Source organism: Aulonocara stuartgranti (assembly GCF_965226115.1).
Source record: "Aulonocara stuartgranti genome assembly, chromosome: 18".
NCBI classification, from domain to species: domain Eukaryota; kingdom Metazoa; phylum Chordata; class Actinopteri; order Cichliformes; family Cichlidae; genus Aulonocara; species Aulonocara stuartgranti.
The window spans coordinates 16,915,421-16,941,500 of record NC_138954.1 but is presented as its reverse complement, the minus strand read 5'-3'; the positions used below and the strand labels follow the sequence as shown (position 1 = coordinate 16,941,500).

The window sequence follows — 26,080 nt, the reverse complement described above, 5'->3', positions numbered from 1 at the left end:
ATTTCTTAATATTAATCACACAAAGGGAAACAATGCCTTGTACTAGATTTAGCTGCTAGCTAATTTCCATCTGTAGTCCCTGGGCAAGTTTTGTTTTGTTTAAAGTAAAAAATTAGAATCAGGAAACTTCACAGGGAAAAAATAGGCACATAAAACACGAATCAATATTTTGAATCGTTAATCATGCGATAGAAGTAAGATGATTTCTTACAGACAGACATAAACAGGCACACGTGTTACTAAAGTGTTACTCACGTGTGTACAGAATTATATGAAACATAATTCAATAATTGAATCATGAGAAAAGATAGAGATATAGATTTGTTTTATAGGAGACGACTGATTTACTTATGTTAAGCTATGTCATTTTTTAGTCTAGATTGACATTTGGAGTGAATTTTAAATTGTGTGCACTTTTTAAAAGAGCTTTAATGTGTTTTTCAGCCATGAAAATTTAATGTAGCTGCATCTATTAGTCATCAGTTATCATGGCTCAAAAATGCTGATAAGGTGCATTCAATATAAACAACAAATGTTTAAGGACATTGATTGATATTGTTTGGAACTGACTGATTGTGCTTAGTTCAGGAGGCTGATCAGCATTTTAACTCATTAGATTTGTTGTTCTTCGCCCTTTGAGCTGCTTTTTGACAGACTCCACGCCGGCTGTCGTCTCTTTGTAACTCTCTGTAACTCGACTCGATCTTCTCCACCATAAAAGTTGATGGAGACGATGGAGTCTTTGTCCAGCAGGTACTTTCCTCTGTGCAGCAGACTTCTCAAACTCTGTTAGAAGGGCTTTCTTGGTCACCTCCTCTGATTGAAGCCTTCTCTCTGTAGGGTCCAGGTGCTTCAAAACGTCCTCCATCTCAGTTATCGAGGCCACGGTGCCCTTGAGGACACTGAATGCTTTTAGAAGTACCTTTTTTTTGCCCCTGACCTGATTGATGCCTCACCATAAGTGAATTTCTTAGACTTCGTGATTTAGTTTTTGTGCCGGCGGTGCCTTCAGGAACGTGGGATCTTTATGTACACAGTGTGGCTTTCTAAACTATGTCCAATAAAATTTGCCTCAGGTGGCTCAGAGTTTCAACCACATCTTAATTAAAGAAAACAGGGTGCAGTCTGAAGTACCACAGCAGAGTCTGAATAGTCTCGTAAATGAAAGATTATCATTTTTTTAAGACAATAATTTATCATTATGAGATACTGAGGATAGATTGATGGTGAAATTACTTAATTATATCCATTCAAAACAGTAGCGACACAGAGGTAGAAGATCTGAATATATAGTGCTTAAATGAAAAGATACAAATGTTTAAGCATCAGTCTCACTGACCGTGATGCTATCTTTCAAATTTTGCAGTTTGGTCTCTTAACCGTTCTTTTAAAAACTCATCTCAGCCTCTGTTCATTCAGAGTTTTTACATATCAGGATATAAACGTATATATTTAAAAAATCTGGTCCTCAGAAGCTCTTAAAATTAGGCAAATACAACCTGAGATGAACAACAATACATAACAAGTAGCACTGTGTCAGTATTTATTTAACAATAATAGTGCAAAACTGCAGAAGCAGCATGTGAAAAACTAAGTCCACACCTTGATTCAGTAGCTTGTAGAATCACCTTTTCTTTTGTCTTTTGTGCAACTTTTAGCCCCTTGTATCATTGTAGAAGATGTTTCTTTACAACATTCCTTCAGTGGATTGAGGTTTCATTGCACATTCTCTTGTAGATTTGCTGCTGTGTTTGGGATCTTTGTCCTGCTGCATGCTTTAGCTGTTGGACAGTTTGCTCTAGAATAATTAGGCATTGACTCAGTGACTACAAGGTACCCATGTCCTGTGGCTCCAAAATTAGCCCAAATCATCCCCGTTCCACCACCACCAAGTCTTGTGGCTTGTTCAGATGTACCTTGCAAACTTAAGTCGTGCTGCAATGTGCTTTTTGGACAGAAGACGTTTTCCCCTGGAAACCCTTCTAAAAAAAGCCAAACATGTTCAGGCTTTTTTAATCATGCCGTCATGAACTTTTACATCTAACATGCTAACTGATGTCTGTGGAGTGTGAGACGCCGTTCTTGGGTTTTTTGCAGTTTCTCTGAGCTTTGTCCTGTCTGACTTTGGGGTGAATTTGCTGGGACGTCCACTCCCGAGAAAATCAGCAGTTGTATTGGCATCGTCTTCTGAATAATCTTCATCATTGTAAACTGATGGACTCTAGATTGTTTGGAAATGACCTTATAACCCATCCCAGATTGAAGGGCAGCCATACTTTTTTTCTCTGAGACCATTACTGATGCTTTCCTCGTTGGCACTGACCTATCAACACCCCCGTGCTCCAGACAAACTACTTCTTCTATAGAGGTGCTCACATTTCCTAATGATCAGTTAACTGAGTGCATATGTGTAGCAGCAGGTGACCGCTACTTACCCTATTAATTCCTATTGGAGCTGAAGATTTTCACACGGTGCTTCTGGCTTAATTTTTGTTAAATGAATACTGAAATACTGCAATCATGTGTTGATCATCTGAGGTTATATTTTTATAAGCCCTTTTACTGTATACGCTCCTGTATAATTATTAAACTAGAGCCGAGGACAGAGAATACTCTCCCTTTAATTAAAACAGAGCATGATGGTCCACGTAGTTAATTAAAAGGTCAGCCATGTTCATTTTAAGCAATCCCAGTATTCCCTGCGCTGAGGAGGAGAAGTGTTAGCGGTGGGACTGAGAGCACTGCAGAAACCATCTGCTGCCACCAACACTGAAGGGTAAATGAAGACTTCAAGTCCACGCATGCTACACACTCAGAGTTAAAGCTGCATTTCTCCCTCTAAACCTCTTAATTTTCCTCCTTGGACGCCACTCCATGTGTTTGTCTTAATCAAGACTCTGCTATTCTTTCATTACCCAAAGTCTCCTCAAGTGATAGCGATAATGTCTAGTCACCAGTGGCCAAAGAACGAGCTCACAGACTGCAGTATCTTTGTAGTTGTTGTCAGACATGTCTCTAAGGACTCTGACATGGAGCACGCTCAGTATTTTCTAGTGTCCTGACGCCATATTGAGAGAATTAGACATGGATTTATGTAATCTAACAGAATCATCTCTGTGAGGAAATAATTGCCGTCTTATCCTCTGGGCACGTGGCCAGGTGGATGCGTGAAATGGAGACGCCAAGCAGACAAACTGCCTCCACTGAAACGGGAAACATCAGGTGTATGTGCAGGGAGACATGCGTGCCGTTTTGTGCACGAGACAGCTGGTAATAAATGGTTGGAAAATCAAATCTGGTCTGGCATGAGAGGCCGCCCTCGGGGTAAACATCAGGTTTGGTTTGTATGCTTGCTGCTTCACGTTTTGGAGATTCTTGCAGGGTGTGATTTTTTTTTTTTTTTGGTATCCTAAGGTGCCAAAAGCTTAAATGTATTAACAGTCTCGCCTTTTGTTGGAAGAGCTTGTTTCAGAGTATGAGGACAAGTCTTTACTGGTATTATGTACAACAGTCAGTCTGAGAGGTTTAACAGGCGTCTCTTTAATCGTCGAGTGACCGAGTAGGGTCAGCATGACCCCAGATTTAGATTTATACTTGTATTTCTATCAGTAAAAATCATTCCTACTGGAAATTAGCCACTTCTCCTCCAGCTTTTTCCAGGAATCAACTCATGCAGTGGGTGTGGTGAGTGGGTATTTGTCTCTAAGCACTATATCTAATTTTACTGTAATTTCACACTAATCACTGCTTAAACTTAAACTACTTTTTATTTGTGCTTTCGTGCCTCTACTGAGTGCTTTAACACTGGCACCCACATTCACATTTTTACAGGGAACCAAGCAAACCTAGACTAGTAATATTTACTGCAGCAGAGGCCTTAAGGCAGATACAGTTGGGGGCAATGAGTTCGGTTAACTTATTTTTCTATAAAAGTGACTCAAACCCATAATTAATTCAATTTGAATGTTTTAGAACATAAATATAAAGGAAAGTGTGCAGTTATGATAAACACAAATTGAACTATTAAAAAGATTCCTGTGTAAACTATAATGGGGCTTTTTATTGCCCCATTGGAAGCAAGAACTGCAATCAAGCGACTGTGATTGTGTTTGGCCCACTCTTCTTTGGAGAATTGTTTGAATTCAGCCACACTGGTGTGTTCGATCACGGCCTGTTTAAGGTCAGGTCAAAGCATCTCAGTAGGATTTGAGTCCACTGTTTGACTGAGTCACTCCAAAACAGTCATTGTGTTGCTTCTTGAGCCATTCAGAGGTGGACTTGTTTCAGATCATTGTCCTGCTGCATAACCCAAGCATGCCTGAGCTTCATGAACTGATGACCGCACTCCCTTAATTTACTAAACGTTCCTTCCTTTGCTTTATCAAGGTGTTTTTGTTTTCCTCCTCTTTTCTTTAGCATTAGTTCAGGCAGGCTGACCTCAAAGGTCAGAGCACCTCGGCTTTCTAGGCATCCAGTAGGGCTTCAATTTATGTTGCTCTAACCTGCCCACAGTGACTGCACCCCTGCAAACCACTTTGTAATCCACCCTTGCACCAGGTCACCCTTTGTATTCACTACTGACACTTGCACATCGTTCCCATTCTTGCTGCCCTTCACTGGCTTCTAGAAAAATTCTGAATTTATTTTAGGATTTTATTAATAATATATAAAACGCTACATTGACCGGTTTCTACATATATACAGCAGAACTACTGAGACCTGATCACTGCAGCTGACTTCTCAGATTTCTGATCTGATTTGCTAAAATTTTCTTATTTGAAAACTACAGGTGATCGTGGTTTTGAGGTTGTAGCTCCTTAACTCTGGAGGAATCGGGTTCGTTTTGATGGGTTAGCTTTTCTTTGAGTATCTGCGGTCTAATAAAGTTATTGTTATTAAATAAAGTTTTAAGCAGATTTTTGTGACGTGATTTTGAGAAACGTTTCTGTTTAAAGGTAGTTCCCCTTGTGGGATTGTTCACATCTCGTCGCTGGACTTGAACAAATGTCACAAACTCAGACACATTTTAATCATCAAGAGTCATTTTATTTTCATATTCTAAAATGCAAAGGACATAACAGGATTTGAGAATAAATCCAAGGTTGAGTGCACAAAAATGTTTCACTGCAGGCGATTATTTACAAGAATGAAATCAACGTTTCTTTTCTTTTTTCATTTTTTCTTTAAAGAATTCAACAGGTACTGCATCAATAATTAGAGTCAGGTTTTTGAACCTCATAACGTAGACAAGACTGGACTTCATTTGTACTGAAGATACTTTTTTAAACACAGCACATTCAGTAATTTACATTTTACATTTTAGTGAACTTTGCTGAAATAAAAGTTCACTATTAGTGCATTAAAGCCCACTGTATGTTTGTTTAATTTAGTCTTTTATACATTAAAGATTAAAATCTCATCAAGGTAATGCTATGTGGCCTCACAAACAGGCCTGTTAAAATTAAGCTGTACAGGAGAACAAGCTACACAAGTGTCTTCTGCATCAGTTTAGCCCAATGTGCTACCCAGAAACACGTTGGCTAATAGTTACAATTTGATTGTACCATCATTGTTTAATTAACATTAGTTAATTATAAGTTATTCATGTGAATATTAGCAATCAATAATGATCCTTAAATTGTCTTGCCTGCAGCATGACATTGGTTAGAGTTTTGCGTCGTTCAACAAGTTAAATCATTAAAGGGGATCTGTTATGTTCATTTCCAGCGTCAAATTTTGAGTCCTGCACAGCTTTGTGTGATTTATAGTTTAAAAAAAAAACCTTATTTAACTTATACTGGGTCTTGATGTTGCCTCTCACTTAATCTTCTGCTGTTTTAATTCCAGTTCCCACGCTCTTTAAGCATACTTCCTTTTGATTGGCTGTTCCTCATAAGCAGAAGGTTTGTGGGTGGGGCTTCGGTGCTCAAATGCATGCCTGAGATGATCATATTGAAAAAAATCCACTTTCTATGACATCATACAGAGCCAAAAGTAGAAAAACTGTTTGAAAGTGATTGTGGGGATTATTTGCACATACACTATTTAGACTTTGACCATATTTAATGAAGGAAAACACCATTTTCACAGTATATACATGATAGAGGAAAAGGAAGAACATAATAGACCCCCTTTAAGATCAAAAAATATGGCTGGGTCATGTGGACACATGCTCAAAAAGATCAATGAGTATATTTGTGTCTTTTTTAAAGTGTCTTCCTGGTTGTTTATCTACTTTCATGTCTAATTCCATGTCTAATTGAACATTTCTGCACATACCGTGACAGTTAAATAGTGACAGCTGTTAGGGTTTTCTGAAAATGTCCCCTTTTGATTGCGCAAATATGTTCATTTTCAGAGACAGACAACAAAACTGTTGTATAATTCTCTAACCAGGTAATAAGTGAGCGTACCCAGCCATAGAACAATGAGCAATAACATAACGGATGAAGACTATTTATACATTTTGATCATCACAGGTCATGTTACTCACCCAGTCCTAGTGTAACTTCATGTCCCGATGTAATTTGAAACAACACTGCATTTAGCTGGAGTTATGCCGCTACTGAATACAAGATACAATGGATTTGAAAGCTATAATTCAGCTCAACACTATGCGTGCTATAGAAGAGAAGCCAAAAACACTTACTATCCGCTTAAATAAAAAAAATCGAATATGGAACCAACCATTTCTCAGAACACAGATGAGTTTAAATACATGACTCACACAATTATCTTTTTTTTTTTTTTCTTCGATCCTTCAGTAGAGAGAATAACGAAAGTGCTCTGGTCAAACTTGTAAAAAAATAATTTATACACACCCCCAGTGTATGACTGGAAAATCTGTCATGAAATTGTTGACAACTGTTTTGCTTATTGATGGTCCTCCCCCCAATCACTCTGCTGCCCATCACCCTCGACACCCGTCGGCTGGATTAGTTGTCATTTGTTAAAAGGCAGGCAGGCGGGCAGTATGACGGTGGAGCAGGCTGGGCCCGCTAGAGGCTCTGCCACCTCTCCTTCCAACTCTGTCCATGTTCCTTTCTCTGGGCTGTAGCAGATGGTCGAAGACTTATACGCCCCCTGAGGGAAAAAGAAAAACAAGAAAATCAACTGATTTTCTTTAGGCCTCTTAGTGCTGTTTGGATTTCTGTGGGGAATTACTAAACTATATATGTATTAATCCAGAGTTTCTTCTTGCCTGAGCAACCCTTTCTAAAAATTAAAGTGCCCCAAAAATACTGAGCTTTATTCTAACTTGTACTGAAGACACAGTTTTATACACACACATACATATATATATATATATATATACATATATATATATATATATATATACACATATATATATATATATATATATATATATATATATATATATATATATATATATATATATATATATATATATATATATATATACATACACATACATATATATTAGGGGTGCAACGATATTCGTATCGATATTGAACCGTTCGATACAGTGCTTTCGGTTCGGTACGCATATGTATCGAACAATACAACATTTGTAATTTATTTTATCAACTTTCCTTCCGACGATGCTGTCTGTGTTGAGCGCTCAGTGAATCTGCGTTCGACTACTCCGCCTAGGCTGCACTGTCGAGCGCAGATCCACTGAGCGCTCAACACAGACAGCATAGTCAGAAGGAAGAGCGCAGGGCAAGCTAGCGAGACACATGGACCTCCCCCACCCTCATTCAGATCTGGCGTTTGGAATTATTTTGGTTTTCATGTGACGTATGACCCTGAAGGTAAGCGAGTCATGGACTAAAGTAAAACAGTATGTTGGATGTGCCATGCAATGCTCAATTACATGGGTGGGAACTAGTGTGTTAGCGCAGTTAGCTCGTTAACGTGTTGGCCGTCTAGCCCCACACACGGGGCGATCGGCGGTAGCTCGTTAACGGAGATTTGCCGTGTTGTGGCGTTAAGGTCATTTCAACGAGATTAACCTGAAAGCACTAGTGGGAACACAACGAATATGACTGCACATTTACGCCGACATCATCCTAGTGCAAAGACCAAAACAACAAGCATGCTACTAACTTTAGCCGAGTCATTTAGACAGCTGTTAGCACATGATTCTCCTTATGCTGCTGAGAATATAGCCCGAATATAGCTCATTGAAGCGGATAGTATAGCTTTTATTTTGGAAAGAGACATTTCTCTGTAATAAACTCTCTTTTCCAAAGATGAGTGATTCCTCAATCAGATACAGGGCTCACAATATCGCTAGCCCGACGTCCTGGAGCTAGCGATTTTTTTCAGTCGGGCTACCAAAATCTATCTCTGCCCTGCCCGTCGGGCTATTGTAGGAAGGAAAAATATATGTCAATGCTTTTGCATTCTTTCAGAAATGTAGCTGGGTAATTATGTCATTGGCATCGGTGAGCCACTGTCAATATGTGACATATTGAAATCGCGTTTGAATTTGCGCTTGTTTTTTTGCTTTCACTTTGCAATCGTGCGAACTGTGTATAGAGAGCGACAGCACTGATCTGTGAGTGATGATAATTTGCGCACCAATTCCTCTGACATCGTCTTATTAATCGTTAGCTTACTATGCAAACATGACAAGTGAAATCTCCCGCAGCAAGCTTAAACATGTGAGAGGTTGATTGCGCAGAGAATCGCTGAGCTTATGTGAGTGCGTGTGTAAAAGCAGCAGGATATATATATTTTAGTTCTGCTGAGCCAAATAAGACAGGTCAAGGTGAAGAAGTGACAGCCAAAGAAAAGCTTACCACAAAACGGAGAAGTTATGACAAATCAGACTATAAGGCAAAAAGAAAGTGCAGCTTTATGGTTTCATGGACAAAGAATTTCTGTGGCTGCAATATGACGAGCTAAATAACCAGGGCTGCACATAAGTGGTCCGCAGGTGCGCATTCGCTGTCAAAATAAAAAACACGCACAAGGGTTAGGGTTAAATTTAAAAACTGTACTTTTGAGTTAAAATATATGTTTATAATTTTAATAAATGACAAATTAAAAAGGCATGAACATTTTTTTTGTATCGAAAAAATATCGAACCGTGACACCAAAGTATCGAACCGAACCGAACCGTGAATTTTGTGTATCGTTGCACCCCTAATATATACACATACACACACACACACACACACACACACACACACACACACACACACACACACACACACATACATATATACATATTTATTAGGGGTGCAACGATACTTTGGTGTCACGGTTCGATATTTTTTTCGATACAAAAAAAATTTTCATACCTTTTTAATTTGTCATTTATTATATATATATATATATATATATATATATATATATATATTTTTTTTTTTTAACTCAAAAGTGCAGTTTTTAAACTTAATGTCGCTGAAACAACAAAATAATGATAAAAAAAATCTATCTGATAGAGAAATCACTCATCTTTGGAAAAGAGACTTTATTACAGAGAAATGGCTCTTTCCAAAATAAAAGCTATACTATACGCTTCTTCTGGGGTATTTTCTCAGCAGCATATTAAACATATCAGGTCCCATAAGGAGAATCATGTGCTAACGGCTGTCTAAATGACTCGGGTAAAGTTTGTAGCATGCGTGCTTGTTGTTTTTGCCTGCTTCCACTTGTCTTTGCACCAGGATGATGTCCGCGTAAATGTGCAGTCATATTTGTTGTGTTCCCACTAGTGCTGTCAGCGTTAATCTTGTTAAAATGACATTAACGCCATAACGGGGCAAATCTCCGTTAACGAGTTACCACGGATTGCCCCGTGCATGGGGCTTGACAGCGTCAACACCTTAACAAGCTAACTGTGCTAACGCACTAGTTCCCACAAATTGAGCATTGCGTGGCACATCCGACATACTGTTTTACTTTTGTCCATGACGCGCTTACCTTCAGGGTCATACTTCACATAAAAACCAAAATAGTTCCAAACGCCAGATCTCAATGAGGGTGGGGGAGGTTCAATTTGCCATGTTGCAAGGAGAGCTTAACTTCTGTCTCGCTAGCTTGCCCTGCGCTCAGTGAATCTGCGTTCGACTACTCCGCCTAGGCTGCACTGTCGAGCACAGATTCATTGAGCGCTCAACACAGACAGCATCGTCAGAAGGAAAGTTGATAAAATAAATTAAAAATTTTGTATTGTTCATACATATGCGTACCGAACCGAAAGCACTGTATCGAACGGTTCAATATCGATACGAGTATCGTTGCACCCCTAATATATATATATATATATATATATATATATATATATATATATAGATAGATAGATAAAGACATATATGTACTACATTAAATACCATGCTCCAGCTGTAGCCTCCCACAAGATAAATGCTGTCATCCAAAACGGCACAGCCTGGACCGCTGCGACCCTCCAGGATGGGTGTCTGGAGGATATTCCACTGGTCAGCTTTTGGGTCGTAACACTCAACCAACATTACATCTAGATGGGAGAAACCTACATGACAGAGATAAGATAAGATAAGATACCCTGTCATCGTAGGTTTAGGTTACAGTAGAGGTAGGGTGAAAAAGGTGTGCAGATGTTAGAAATAAAAGGCAAGTGTTTATTTTTCCCAAAAGTTAAACAAAATCTAAAAGGAACAGAAACCCAAAGAAAAGCACAAATCCACAGTGACACAGAGGGCAGGACACGTGGTGAACATGGGAGCATAACTTATTCCACGCCCTTAAGGACTTTCTATCTATCACACAGAATCACAATCCAATGGATTCATCAGGTGCAAGTGTCTTGCCCAAAGACACTCTGGCACGCAGACTGCAGGAGCCGGAGATTAAACAACCAACCATTTGATTAAAAGACAACCCACTCCACCTCCTGAGCCACAATCACCCCGATCCAACTAGCAATCCAACAAAGAAAGAAAACAATATATCAAAGAAATACAGGAAATAACCCAAAAGACAAATAACTAACGCCAACACAAGAAGACTCACACTGAATGTGATAACAGAGGCAGAGGAACACAGAAGGCACTCAACACAAGACAGCAGGAAGCAAAGACAGGCAGCTACGGTGGCCGCTTTAGGACAAACATGTTTTAGACAGGAGAGATCAAAAACATTAAATTTAGACTATACCCCATAACAGCTGTGGCTGGCCACCATGTTTGTATTACCAGTTTTGCACACACTATATTTTAATATATTTTAATAATATCAATACTTACATTAAATGTTTTGGGATATTTTAGTTACCATTCACCCAGCTAGCAAAGTAATTCTTTTAGCTATCTGGGTAGGCTATCAGTCTGATATTAACCTTGACTGTAAAGCTTTGTGAAAGGAGTCCGATACAAGCCGATGAGTCAGTGAAGCTCACTTTTGACCGAAGACAGTGATTGTGAGGTGAGCTGCTGAGGATATCCTGGACTGCTCTTGTCAGTAAGTTCTGTTTTTTGCCGCTATTAGCTGCCATTAGCCTCTGTTACCCACTGTTAGCAGCTGTCAAGTGAAATTGTCTTTGAAATTTGTGTAACATTGCTCTACACTTAGCGGATTCAGTTGAATTAAACTGAATTTTAAGTTTTAGAATCGCATGTCTAATCTGTAGGCAGTAAATAATTGCGACAATATCAGGAATAAATGCATTCAAGATGGCGAAGCAACATGGCGGATTCCACAAACTGGTGCTGGCTCCTGTGTACTTCTAAGAGATTATTTTCTAAGTTTCTTAAAATGCATGAGTTTGTTGTATTAATTAATTACTAATCTATCTAATTGGTGTGTAATAATAATGTTGTACTCATAATCTAATTTATGAGTATACCATTATTTTTTTATTAAATGAACTAAAAAAACTCAGTACCCTTAACAATAGCATAAAACCTGAACTCACCATCACATCACAAAAAGAAAACTAGACCGAAAACACTAAAGTCAAACATTCCTGTGGACCAATCAGGTTTCAGACAGTTTTGGTTTCATGTGCTTGCGCTACAGTACCACTGTAAATGAAATCCACACAAACCACCACGTGAATGCACTGACACAAGGCTGGTTAACAACATGACGGCAGATGTGTGCCATATTGAAACGACCCCATTGTGCTCTTACAGGAATCACCGCTGAAAAAATATTATTTCACTAAAAAGATATGAATTTTAAAGAAAAAAAGAGCACGCTCTATATCCTACGAAATGAGAGAAATCTTTTCTTATTTTTTCCTGCTGGGGAGATGGTCCAGTGTAACTCCTTTCCTCCTTTTTCTTGAAACTATTCATTCAGTCAATTCATTCTATCCTTCACTTAGCCTATCCCAGCTGACCCAAAAAAAAAAGAATGACTCCTAAAGCCTGTCAATACAACAGTGAGCATAACTAAGGCAAACAGAACTATAATAATCTTTAAAAAAAAAAACGTTAATATAGTTAAAGTTTTGATTTAAAGCGACGCCTTGACAAAAAGCAAATTTTATTACAGTCCTTCACTATGTGGCACTATATGGCATTACGTTCTTTCCTTTACTAAAGGATGGTTCAGTTTATCCTGTGCTAAAGGAGGTAATAAAGGAAGCTTTGAAGCATTTATATTTAGTATTTAAAGAATTTGCGCAATTTGATATTTGACCACAGCCGTTCTCTTTCTCAACATAATGCTTTAGGCGTTAGGCTTTATTTTGCTTCTCATGGTTTGAATCTTTATTCTGTTCTCGCCAGTGTGTCCAGTATGTTCCTTGTGTCCAGTTGATGGGTTTCCCCTTTAGTTAAACTTTTGCAGACATGTTACTTTTTTTTTTGTCTATTTGCTGATAGAGACAAATTTTTGTTGTTCCTCCATCTGCCGCATTCGGTTCCACCTCCCTCACAGTTTCACTACATCTCAAGGTTTCTTCCTTCACCACCAACTCACAGACACAAACCAGCAAGACAGCCATCGATGTGCACAGATTCGCTCCTACGGTGAGCGTGAGGAAACACGAGTTTGGATATGGACACAGTCATACTCAGAGGCACGTGCAGGTTTTTTATGAGCTGAATTTGCAGCAATGAAGAGCCAACTGAACACATCTGTTTAACAGTGTTTTAACGAAAGAGCGTAGCTAAAGAGAGGATTCAAAGAGAGACAAGCTGAGCTTGTCATAATTCCCATGACCACATTCAGTTTTCCTGAAAAAATGCAAATGAACAGCACACGTTTTTGTTCTTTTTCACATTTTGTACTATGAATACTAAAGAGTGCGAGAAATGGAGGCTACAGTGTTGCACAGGGTAATTAAGGTCACTGCCTGCTCACAATGGCAACATGATTTTCACACGTACTTTTCAAAAAAGTATCAATCTTGACCTGCTTTCTGTTCGTTGTCTGAAAAGCTCGAGTGCTTACCTTTCAAATGGTTTCCACCAATAGCATACAGGCGGTCATTCATCCCAGCCAGAGCATGAATGGCACGCTTTGTGTTCATATCTTGTTTCCTCGCCCACACATCCATTATAGGGTCGTAGCAGTAAAGCCAGGAGACATACTCGCCATTGTGCACGCCTCCTGCAGCAGGTAAACACAGCAGTGTGTCATTAATACTCTGTGGAGCTACAGCACGCGGCACGTGGACATACTGGATCCAAATGTAGTACTATCCCCAGATATACAGTAAATAACTGGAAAAGAAAAACGTTTTTGGCTCTTCAAGAAAACTTTGGTTAGAGTCAGTTTGTAAAAGAGGAGGGTTTCACTTCCGGATTTTCCTGCAGGGAGGTGATGAGTGGTTCACTGACGTATCACTAAAATCTAATATATGACTTTCTGGTGTCAGCAAGTAGAAGAATTATACAAACCAAAGTTATATTGAAATATATCTAATAAAAAGCATTACAAATTTGAACTATTTCTGTGGCCATTTCTTTGAAGAAGAACTGATGTATACATTCAAGCCTCTTTACAGGGCTTCAGAAACTCTGCTACTTACATGAACATATCTCTTGAGGGAGTCTGAGGTAATATTGGATGGTAATCTGGGGCTGTGCTGTTACTAAGAAGAGGTTCACTCTCTCTTTCTCTCTCTTTTTTTTAAAACTCAAGCCTACTTTAGTCTCTATAAGCTCACCTCAAGCTCCAACTGAACAATCAGTCCTGATGCATTGATTTTAATCATTTTTGTGGAGTGGAGTTGGTTTTTCTTTGTGGTGTAATTAAATGGATGTGTTTACCTCTATGTGCCATAAACACAATGTGTCTTTTTGTACAGTTCCCTCCATGTAGCGCCCCTTTTTGCATAATAATAAGGCGTAATAATAATAATACATGCGACTCGTGTACAGCTCCTGTAACTGACCTGATATGTAGATCTTGCCATTGTGCACCGCTCCTGCATGGGCAGCCAGAGGCTGTGGCAGAGACGACACGTAGTTCCACTCATTTGTCTCCAGGTTGTAGGATTCCACGCTGGAGAGGTAGCCCGCCTCGTTCCTGCCACCAATCACGTACAGGTGCTTATCCAGGCGACAGGCAAAGAAGCTGGCTCTCCTGAGGAGGACGTATTAACCAGACAACATCATTAAACCGATGATGAGAATCACTACTGTTGTTTTTTAGTTTTTTCCAGCTTCTGTCTAAGGTGCAAATCATTCTTAAAAAAACAAAAAAAACATCATAAGACGAGAGATAAGTTAAGCATGTACAAGCTTCTAGGCTGTGAGCATCTGTTTTCATGCCTGTGTAATGGGCTTGCTTACTTCTGCATGATGTAATACCTTGTAAAAGGATTTTGAACCAAAAAAAAAAAAACAGCACATAGGTCTGTTTACAGCCCAATGAGCATTACTTTATTCTTCTGTTGGCTGGTTTTGTACACCTAGGTAAGAGTAGTAGCATTTTTTTTTAATCTTATGTGGATGTTTATATTTTTAGGTTTTCTAAACACCATTTCCCAAGAGAACTACACATCTGCTATCACAGCTGAACAGAAGACTTGTGAAGTTGTTGGATCTCACAAATTACAACTAGAATCCAAGTAGCATCTTCATGAATGCCAAAACTTGTGAACTTCACTAAGGTCATAAAGGTTTCCGTTTCTTATTAGGTGATGCAATGAGTGGTGAGATTCTGAGAAATATACAAAACACGGTAATGAGAGATGGATGAGAGAAAATGGGTTACTGAAGCTGAGTAAACAGAAGCTAGTACTGATGTCAACATTTCTGAGGACAAAAAAAGGCTCACCTCTCCTGCATTGGAGGCAACTGTATCCAACTGTTGAATCTGGGATCGTAGCGGCTGACAAAATTAGTGCTGTGCTTTCCTGCAAAACAGAACAGTAGAATACAAATAACTTAGCTCAAAATAAAGCTTCTTTTTGTACAGTTTAGACATGCTAATGTAATGATCAGTTCTTATTGGCCACATCTTTTCTAATGTTGTTTGTTGTGTACCAATAAAATTCACAAATGCAACTCTCCCCAGTCTTCATTAATCACCGCCCACACGTGATGATTTGCCTTTTTGCTGCTGTTTGAGCTAACAAGAGCTGACTGAAGTCATGTTTTCTAAGCACAGAGAGATCACCTCTTGGTAATGTTGTATTCAAAAGACTGCAAATCATCTCTCATGATGTGCATTTGTAGTAAGCTGATTCCTACTCTCAAAACTGAATAAACAACTAATTTCACTAAGTGCAGTGTACATCTGCCTGGCTGTTGTATTACTGTGATAGCTGGTGAAAGAACAAAAAGGCAGAGTAAGAATCTTTGATCATTTACAGTCTTTGTTTCTTACTATGGCACTGTGTTGCCACCTTTTTGCAAAAAGCCCTCTTAACACTTCTACATTGCAAATATTTCATCATAAACAACAGTAATTTTTCTGTGCCAATTATTGACAAGTGTTGATTGGAGTGTTGTTTGTCCACTCAGAGCTGATCTGGCTGCAGGATGAGTGTTTCAAACCATCTGAAAGTGTTACATTAACTTGATGGGCTTGAACTTACATAAACTCCAGTTTAAGTGAACATGAAAAATTTGCTGCGTGAAATCAGTGGAAAGCAGCGACTGTACCATTGGGGTTCCACTGGTCCTCTCCGCCTAGCAGCAGCAGGAAGTTCTCCACCTCCACCACGCAGTGATGTGCGCTGTTGTAAGGCATTACTAGGTGACAGACAAAAAGTCAAAAAGTCAGTTTTAAAAACATGTGGAGAGAAATTTGTATATAAACAGTACCCTGTGAGTGTGCCCTGGCTGTTATAGGTGTACTGTGCTGGTGGTTTCAAAAATCCACTGTGGTTAGCAATTACTTTGTATCATTAAATATGAGAATTAAAAACAGGCCAATATTTTTCTGTTCAGGACACATTGCAGTCTAGAAAGCACTACCATAAGTCTCACATTTAATAAAACTGTCAGGTCATTTAAAATAAGAACCATGTAACAGTAAAAGTTATGCCATTGAACCACGAACAAAAAAAGCCACTCTTTGTAGCATCTGGATAACTTTTTAACCTCTTTTGTCTCAAAATCATATAGAAAATAGATTGACGTGCAACTTTTGTTTTTTAATCAGAATCAACACAGCCATCAATTGACTGGCGACCTGTTCAAGCTGTACACCGCTTCTTGAACAGGAACAGCTGGGATAGGCTCCAGCCCAAACACAACCCTCAATTTGATCAACACATCTGGTGTAACTCTGTTTGCGCTCTTATACTCAAAGGGGGAAAGTAAATGGCATCTACACTCTCCTTAAATAAATTCAATTAATTCTTAAATGTTTCCACCACACCCACAGGTCAAGCCTTACTACCAATTACTGTCCGAGACACTGACCAAAGAGGTTTATTGAACATCTAAGAAGTATTATATTAACTTTTGAATAGGAAATAATGAAAGTGCTAAATGTTCTGTAATTTGACAGGAGTGGTCAGAGTAAATTTCACACAGACTGTTTGTTCTTTGTTTGGAGCAAGATACAAAAAACACAAACAGAAGTTTAAAAAAAAGTCTGGATGGAGAGCTGGTGAGCAAAGAAAGTTGCACTGGATTACTTTCTATAAACTTGCGATTACAGACAGACTAATATATGATTTTACGATTGATACCAATACTGATATTTAGTGATTTTAAAAATCCAATATACTGATATATTGACCGGCATTTTTTTTCAGACATATGAAACCTAAACAGATTTCCCTAACATATTTTTTAGTGTGGGTCTTTATTTACTCTATCATGCTTTGCCCAGCTGTCTTCAGATCAGCTAGTTGTTGTGTTTCTCACTTTCCAAACAGGTGTTGCCCACAGGATGTTTCTCCCTTCTCTTCTTTACCTTTTTCTATAATTTCCATTTATTGGCCATTATAAATGCAACTATTAGGAGAACTGCCAATAGTTAATACTGGTGGATAATACTGACCTGCTCATAAATCAGTCAGGCTTCAGTTGCAGTATAATGCACCGGTTGTGACGGAGAATGTGCTCTTGCTATTTTCTCTTCACATGAGGCAAAATGTTAAATTATATCATAAAACTCATATATATATATATATATAAATAATCGGAGGTTTTTCTGCTCTTTTTGTTTTGTATTCTCTGGACCATCCAGTCACAGGAATGTGACTTCAGCTATTTCGAATAACGATGCCATAAAAACCTCCAGCACTTTAAAGGACAGGAAAAAAAGTATTTAGTGGTAGTAAACTGAATATCATTGGTTTGGAAATGTGATGGACATTTTTTAACATTCTGTAGATAAAATAATTATTTAGTTGATTGAGAAAGTAATTGACAGATTGCTTAATAATCAGATAATTATTACTTGTAACCTTGCATTTATTTAACTGGATAGGTCACCAATTTCTATTTTGGGAATTCGACTCTTAGAAACTAGCTTAGCAACACTGTCCAATAAGTAAAATGTTGGGTGGATGATACCCCTTGTCGTGTGTTAGCGCAGTATAGCATAAACATCCCAGAGCTGAAGCAGGACCCCTCATGGAGGATTTTCTTTTGTGTATGTTTTCGTGCTCCCTTTCTCTCCTTCATCTTCTTTTGCTAAAGTGACCCCATTGAGATGTAGAGAAATGGTCTTAGGTGACAGTCATAATGAACATGATCATGTTCACTCAATAAATCTCAGGCCCGGTGCTTTTTGAGCACAAATCAGTGAAATGTTAAAGCCCACCTGTCTGTCTCCATCAGTCATTTCCACTGTCACCTCCCCACCGTCTGATGGATCACAGTTGCTGCAAAATTAGACAGCCTTGAATCTCATTTCTTTCCAATTGGCCTCTCTCTGCAATCTCACTCTAGCTGGCTGACATGTGCCGGTCCTCTATGGGAGGGAAGTCTCAGATAGGAACTAATACTACATACACTAAACACAGCTTTATCTCAAACGAGGGGATTAGGTTGCCTGCCTCCAGTGCACCTCAAAGACGAGTGCCATACGACTGCCAAATTCCCTTACATGCTATTTACATTATCATTCAGTCAGCAGTATATAGGACATGGATGGGCGGCTTTTTATTTGATGTCTAGTGACTTGTACTCATACTAAAAATCATCTCGTACCCATGTGAGAAGAAGATTATTGCTTTACAATATGTCACAGACCACAGTATCTAGAGTACTGCGGTGGGTTTTGGGACATTTGGGATATACTGTAGGTGAACGGTGAGATAATTACAGTAGCAGGGTATAATAACTGGAATTACTATGCTAATCTTGTGCACTGAAAAATAAATGCATTAATTATTTTTCCTTCTAAAGTATTTATACCTGAGAAAGTGAATCCGATTAACCTATTTGCGCCCTTTTAACCCAAATTGTCCACTAACCCAAGAGTGTGAAAAGCCATAGGAGGGCAGGATGAGCACGTCCTCTATGAGATGGACGCCATCACTCCGGTCTACAGTGAGCTCTAGGGCTCACTAGAGGGAGTCAGAAACCTCTGCATAGAGGCACAGTCAGGGTCGGTTGAATGACTCCACAGCTAATGCACCACTGCTGCTCCATCTCTGATGTGCCTTTAACACCGCTACAATTGCATCCCACTGAGCTGAATTCCTTTGTTCTAGGCCATGCTGCATGGACACCATACATGCAGCATGGAGATCCAGATTTTAATATTAGGTTGGTTTAAAGAAGAAGAAAAGAACAACCTAGCATTGTGGCTGAATCTGTGCCTGCCTTTGTCTTGCATTGGTCCACGCTGCTGTGGGTACACTAGATGGCAAACTTTACACTGGAATCACCGAGCAGTGTGTACATCAGATACACTGAAAGAGATCAGATTCTTCCCAAATTGTGTTGATGAATGTCTTAATCAAAGGCTGTCCCTCTCAGGTTTCGGCTCATTGAAAAGTTATGATTGAATGTTAATAATCTTCTATTCCACATCCATTGTGAGGAGGCTACATCAGGTGGTCACTGATGTGTTAAGGGGATGATTTTGCAGTTTTGTCCTTCCACTTGGCCACGGACCATTTGAGTGTTAACTTTTTTAGTTCTGAGTGATGGAAATCCCTATTGACCTTTTGCCTGGTGCAGTTTGTACCAGTGAGTGAGAGTTTAATGACAAAAACAACAACAACAACAACAACAACATAAACAGCGAGCTTCAGGCTGTTGTGTATGCAAGGCTCCTTCAGTTAAAAAAAAAAAAAAAAAAAAAAAAAAAAAGCTCTAATAGGTTTGGACAAACATGAGCTAAAACATCACACTGCTGCCAGGAAATGTTATGATTTGAGCAGAGGAAGAAACCATGTCAGAGACTGCTGGTGATTTTAAGACCCGACAGCAAAAGCATAAAACCAGATTTATTCAAATTTGAACCATAAAGGGAGAACATAAACTGCACAGGGCCGAGCTGACAGAAAGCAGACCTATAGCTAATATATATGAATGGATAGGTGATCCTGAGATATGACTGCAACCAAAACACAGGACAAAAACTCAATATGTCCAGCAATGATGGGGCAAAGGAGAAACGCGGTCTCTCATTAGCTCTTTTTTTGACCTTTGCAATATGGCAACAATATAGTAGTGAGCCTTAAAAAGGTCAGGGAAGACAGAGAGAGAGAGAGAGAAGAGCATAGTGCACTCTACAGCGGAGAGTGCAGCAGGGATGTGTTTGAAATCTCACAAAGGTTTTCTAGGAAATTATCACAATTTGCCTTCATTATAATATTAAAAAATAAGATAAAATGAGATAAAAATCAATTTTTGCTTTTGTTTCCATTGTTGTCCCTGTTACCTAAGAATGGTTGACATCAACATTTAAGCTGCAGTGTTCCACTAACCCCTCTGTGCTATTTATTCACCTTAAGTAAACCCAATATCAACAGCGACACCAGGTCAACAGGCTAAACTGCCACGTCGTGTATTACCATGTGTGGGTTAATTCAGTGTTATGAGTTGATCAATATGAACGAGTAATCACGCTGCATTTAAAAGTAATTGGGAAAAGATGTCACTCCTTAACGTTCTGTCTCAGCCACAATAGATCATTAGATTCAAGTAAATCTCATCGTGCATCCTGCCAGCACATATCAGCAAAAAAACAAGGGAAAGCATGCATGACGCTCCACAGTGCTGTGAAGTCACGCTCTGATTAAAAACTTATATTAAAAGTGATAGTGACACATTATTACCTGAAGGATTTAGGGAACTCTTGTCCCTCATTTTTGGTGAAAATTAACCAGTGTTAAAGTCATCCAAAGGAACAACTATTTCTCATCATAAAAGCCAGTAACACGGGATGCCTCAGGTAATAAATAAATAAATAAATGTAAAAAAATATATAAATTTTTTTAAATCGCAGCCTTTCTACTCACTTGTGAGGATCTTCCATGTCTTTTTCTCATCGTCATAGTACTGGACCAAATTACTGGGGAGACGATCAGGTCCAGGAGGCAAACCACCCACCAGTAACAGCATCCTCTTATTGGAACGGATTCTGCAATGTCAAAAGTGTGGGTGTGCGGACAAGTGTTCAATAACATGCAATAAAAGACATATTAAGGCCTGGAATAAAACATGCAAACACAAAAACACAAGCACAGCTTCAACCTGACACCTTTAATTCCTTGATTTACTACGACGATATTAACAGAGCTTCCCTGGAGTATTTTTATTTTTCACTTTGCTGATGCTGATTGTATGAATGAATTAATCTGTGAATAAAATAAAGAATAAATGCACAGCTAGATGAATAACTGCTTCTTATCCAAGTACTTCTACTAAACTCAAGATTGCTAATCAGGAAATATGCGACCACATTTATTGTGATTAATAAAAATTGCTCAATCGTTTTGATGTGTTATTGGATCGTTATTGCACTCTAAAGATATCTTTTCAATTAGCTGTGAAGCGAGGACAGTCCTGTAGGGTGCCATGCTGGAGGCTAAAAGCACAATTGAGAACATAAACCTGCCTATACAATGTCTCCATTTCATTGGCTACAGTGATTCATGTGACATGCCTTAGCCAATTGTTGGAAATTTCCTGCTGTTTGTATATGATATATAACCTCAAAGCCGTGCACTTTACTGCACATCAATGACCATTATCTGGCTCCTAATGGATTTCAACACAAATCTACCAATTTATCACAATATGCACTAAAACATTAAGAGTAGCTGGCCTTTAGATTCAGACACATTCACCTTTTTCCCTTTTCCATATTTTACTTTTTTATGCTTGGGTAAGTCACCGTCGCCTCGGTGTATTCTCCCTCATGCTGGCCCAATCGGAAGTGTTTTAGGGTTATTCATATGCAAATGAGCCCCTGGACATAGATAATGGTGATTAATTGAGGGGAGAGAAACAGTGGCATGTGAAACTAATTATGAGGATTCCTGAATCTTTGCTCGTTTAGGTCCATATGTGGGATCAGATATATTATTGGGATAATGTACAAGTAGGTACTTGTAGAATGGTTTTATGTCATGATTATTTCAGTAATTTCCAAATGTTTTCATAAAGTTTAGATTCTCTTGTGTCACAATTTTTTTTAGTTGTTTTTCCCCAAGGCTCACAACTGTAGTGATAAAAAAAACAACAACAACAACAACTGAATATTGATACTATCGATTAAAAAAAAAAAAAAGTCTCAGCTGTCTGACTGTGATCAGTTGTCACCATAAGAGACAATAGCCATGTACTAACCAGCCCTAAAAGTGCAGATCAGGACAAACATGTAAGCCATGTTTTTGTGTGAGTGAGACACGTGCATGCAACACGAATGTAAGCAGCATTGTCCAATTCATGAAAAGGAATTCTAAACATCAAATCAAATTAAAAAAAAAAAAACCATTTTGAATGTATTATATTTGTCTTCATTTTAATATCAGTAACAGGGCATCTCTGTACTTGGTTCATAAGCATCTTGCAATTACCATTTAATTCTGGTCACAATTCAATTACAGCATTTCAAATTGTATTCAAGAGAGTTGCTACAAATCAAATGCATAACCTTTATCTAGATTGTAGCAATCTTGTCTACACTGATTAGAGAGTAATTGCACAGATGTGTGAGGAAATAAAGACATGTTTTCTTTTGTAAAACAGGAGGGAACATTGTAATGATGGATACAGTGGAGCACAGAGTGCATCACGACCTCTGGCAGCAGGTATTATGTTACAGGAGCACCAAAATCCTCATGAACTAGTCCTGAAATGCCACACTGCCTACATGGTCTACACCGACCACCTACATGCTCTACATTAAACAGGCGGTGGGATCAATACATGAGCAAGTGCATAATGCTTGTGTCTGTAATTTGTTCAAATTTAACAAGTGGGAGGCATTTAATTACCCACTGCCCAGTCTCAAACAGCTCTGTGGTGTGATTGTGTGAATTTATGTCTGAGTGTTTATCTGTCTCGTTCTCACCTGCTGGCCATGGTCTGCCTGCAGTGCTGCCTGAAGGGCATCAGGTGGTAGTTCATGGCATCCAGGAGTAGTTTCTGGCACACAGGGTCACTCCTCATGAAGTCAACAGACTGAACTCTCTCCACCAACTCTGGGGCAGGTATAAGGGCAAAGCGTAGCCTCTTCATAAGGTCCGGCGCATAGTGCATGCGAGTCTCCCGGTCATGCTCCAGCCAGAGGACTGACATCTGGAAGAGAGCCAGCTCTGACTCCACTGGGGGTGGCAGAGCATCTAGCATGGCACACATCTCCTCAAAGTTCAACAGCAGCACATCCTCCACCAGGTACTTGTTGGCCAGCTTCTTGGTCTCATCCAGTCCATGGAGTGCAGCAATCTTGCAGATCTGCTTGTAGTTCTGCACAGAGATCTGGTCATTAAGGAACTGCACACTAAGCTTGGTAATCTGGGGGATATTGAGGATCTTGCTGACTGACAGCACCTCTTCCACTGTGTCCAGGGAAAGAGTAACATTGGCAGTATACAGGTACTCCAGCACTAATCGTAGTCCAATGGAGGAGCAGCCCTGGAGCACTAGGTTATTTATGGGCCTGGTGCTGGTGGTCACCAGCTTGTCATCAGGAGAGGATGAAGGGGTCCCACTGCTGCCCTGGTCCCCTTTGCTTCCTTCATTGTTGATTACATTATGGGAGGAAAAGAGGGATCTGAAATACTGGGAGCAAGATGCCAACACAGCTTTGTGGCAGTGGAACTGCTGTCCCTGGGCTGTCAGAGTCACATCACAGAAAAGCTGCTTTCGCCACAAGAGATTGAGCCCATGCAGCAGGGTGTCACTGTGTGTTGGGTCAAAGGTGGATGTTCTATCACCCGATCTGGACATGACTTCCTGAATGTGAACGCCACCTAGGCAACAAATAAACCATGCAAGCCATTTACCTCAGGTCATTTATTTCCACAACACACGTTGCCTATACATCGCTATCAGTCAACTATTACAGCAGAAAACGATTTCTCGAATAAGTTATTGAACAGATCGCCCGTCCATCCAGCGGGGAAGAGCCGTCATGCCACGCCAGCCGGCGACAATCTACATCCAGCACGGCTTCATTCGCCTTCAACTTTGAGCTCTGGTCGTAAAGCAACAAACAAAAACGTAGTAGTTCCCATAGCGTGCCACTCTTATTCATTCTTAACTCAAGAAGCGGATGGTTTTAAATGGAGGCTGATGTTTGAAGGGCGCTGTCAAAACAAAAAAAAAAAAGAAAAGAAAAAAAATCGGAGGATACGGAGATGCTGCGGCGCTTTCCCCCCTCGGTAACGCGGCTGAAGTTGTCGGATAAGGAAAAAAGAGGCAGCCGCTACGGTGGACGGATAACATGCAGCATTCAGCCAACACTTATCCCTTCTCCTGCCTTGCTGCACACCCCCACAATGAGGACATTACACATCGCACAGATTTACGGAGTCATACAAAAGCAATTAGTTTGTCTCCGAGCCGTCAGCAGCGGTACGGGTGCGTTTTGCTTTTTTAGCCTACCTGAGTTAAGCGGACGTGAGTATCGACAAAATATTCACTGAAATGCAGCTTTCGCTAAAGTTAAATGGGATGTGCATATCTTTTTCATACTTAGACTGTTACAAAAGCTATTTCCATGTGCGTAATGTGTGTAAACTTGACACAAGCGTGCCGTAACCGTTGTCGCCAGATTCTCTAAAAGCGCCTGTCACAACTAAATGATGTGAGCAGCTTGCCTGAGAAGGAGCCAAACTTACCTGACTTCAGCTCTTGACCAAAAAAAAGGAAAGTAAGCTTCGGGTTCCCAATAATCTCACTTGAATTTTCCTTTGTTCTCCTTTTAAGAAATGTCCTTTTTCCTTTAAAGTCTATGGCGTCTCAAAATAACCATTGATTCCAACTCATAAAGTCACTATTTCGGGTTATTTGTTGACGTTGATCATTTGTTCTTCTGAATTAACAAGAAGTGTGTGAGTGTGTGAGAGGGAGCTGTGCTTTCTGCAAGAGAAGAAGAAGAAGAAATATACGTGTGACAAATTATGCTACCAAGAAACAACACATCATTATCCTTGGGCCTGGGGCTCAGTGAGTCGTAACGAGAGTAATAGGAAATCCACGGTTGGGGAGAGAAACGGTCGTGCATGGCCGGTGGAGAGAGACCATGCAGGGGTATGGATGCTGGAGAGACTCGCAAAATTATGGCTCAAGGCTATTGTAAAAACTGTCGAGCGTAAATGACTGCGATTTCAAACATCTATGGAAGAAAGAAAAGAGAAAGGGGGAGAAAAACCGAGTCTTTCCCTCGCTGTTATAGAGAGAACCGTCAAGTTTTAGTGCGCATTGCTAATTAGTCAATTTCTCTCTGCCTTCACAGCCCGACGACTTTGCTGCTGAGCTGAAACTGCTAATTTCTGGGACCAGCCTTTTTTTGGCTGTGAACTGGATGGATGAATGGCTTGTCTCGCACAAATGACAAAAAGCCCCTGCCTTAATCTCCATCGCCAAAATAACCCCTCATCTCATTCTGCTCCTACTAGTCCTTCAAAAGAAGGTGCTCTACACAAACTGAAGTTATACATCTGTATAATAAACAGCACCCACCTCAATGTACAGACAACTGTGCAGACTTTTATCATGTTTAATTAAAAGCAGATAATACCCTCCTTTTTTCTACATTTTAGTGTGACACTGAAGCAGCATTATGAAATGCCACACATGTACAGAAGGGACATAAAGTTAAAAAAAAAAACAACAAGCACAAATAAAGAACATATATATTGTTTTCATTCATTATTACCATGTCTGATCAGTTCATTGTTAAAAACATAAGGCTTGAAAACACAAAGGGCTGTAACCTAATACAGTGTCCATTAGTGCACAGTAGTTCTGCTGGAGTATTTATATCCATACACCTGCATTTTTGCCCCCAGAGATCCTCCAAGAGTATAAGATCAAAGTGAATCCACTAAAGGAAGTGGCTTGATGAATCACATAGTAAAACTCCTGGTTGGGAATGCTCATATGAACTTATGGATTGCACCAAACACTCTGTCACCACCACAACAAACTAACAGCTGTGAGGCACTAAGTAGTTCCATTGCTAAATTATTAATCTGTCAAATCACTTTGGTATAGCTGCATACAGTTCAACAACAACGAGAGCTTTCAAAAACTCAGAAACATCTCATCTCAAAATTAGGATTCCTTCATTTACCCCC

General features: G+C 39.5%; 1 protein-coding gene across 4 annotated transcripts in view; it reads right to left on the bottom strand.

Moving 5' to 3' along the window:
- Window positions 1-5,048: 5,048 nt before the first annotated feature.
- klhl14 (kelch-like family member 14) overlaps window positions 5,049-26,080 on the bottom strand; it is a 23,905-nt gene continuing 2,873 nt past the window's right edge. The window contains exons 2-10 of one of the 4 annotated variants that reach the window (XM_082512372.1): window positions 24,620-24,860; window positions 22,849-23,749; window positions 20,789-20,910; window positions 16,017-16,106; window positions 15,187-15,265; window positions 14,300-14,490; window positions 13,354-13,512; window positions 10,308-10,465; window positions 5,049-7,083 (exon numbers count right to left, since the gene is read on the bottom strand). In XM_082512372.1, coding sequence (XP_082368498.1) covers window positions 6,943-7,083; window positions 10,308-10,465; window positions 13,354-13,512; window positions 14,300-14,490; window positions 15,187-15,265; window positions 16,017-16,106; window positions 20,789-20,910; window positions 22,849-23,726 — 1,818 coding nt within the window. In that variant the 5' untranslated portion in view covers window positions 23,727-23,749; window positions 24,620-24,860 and the 3' untranslated portion in view covers window positions 5,049-6,942. Of the gene's footprint in view, window positions 7,084-10,307; window positions 10,466-13,353; window positions 13,513-14,299; window positions 14,491-15,186; window positions 15,266-16,016; window positions 16,107-20,788; window positions 20,911-22,848; window positions 23,750-24,383; window positions 24,543-24,619; window positions 25,902-26,080 lie in introns of those variants that run through there. The other 3 variants (XM_082512371.1, XM_082512373.1, XM_082512374.1) reach the window with 3 other exon arrangements.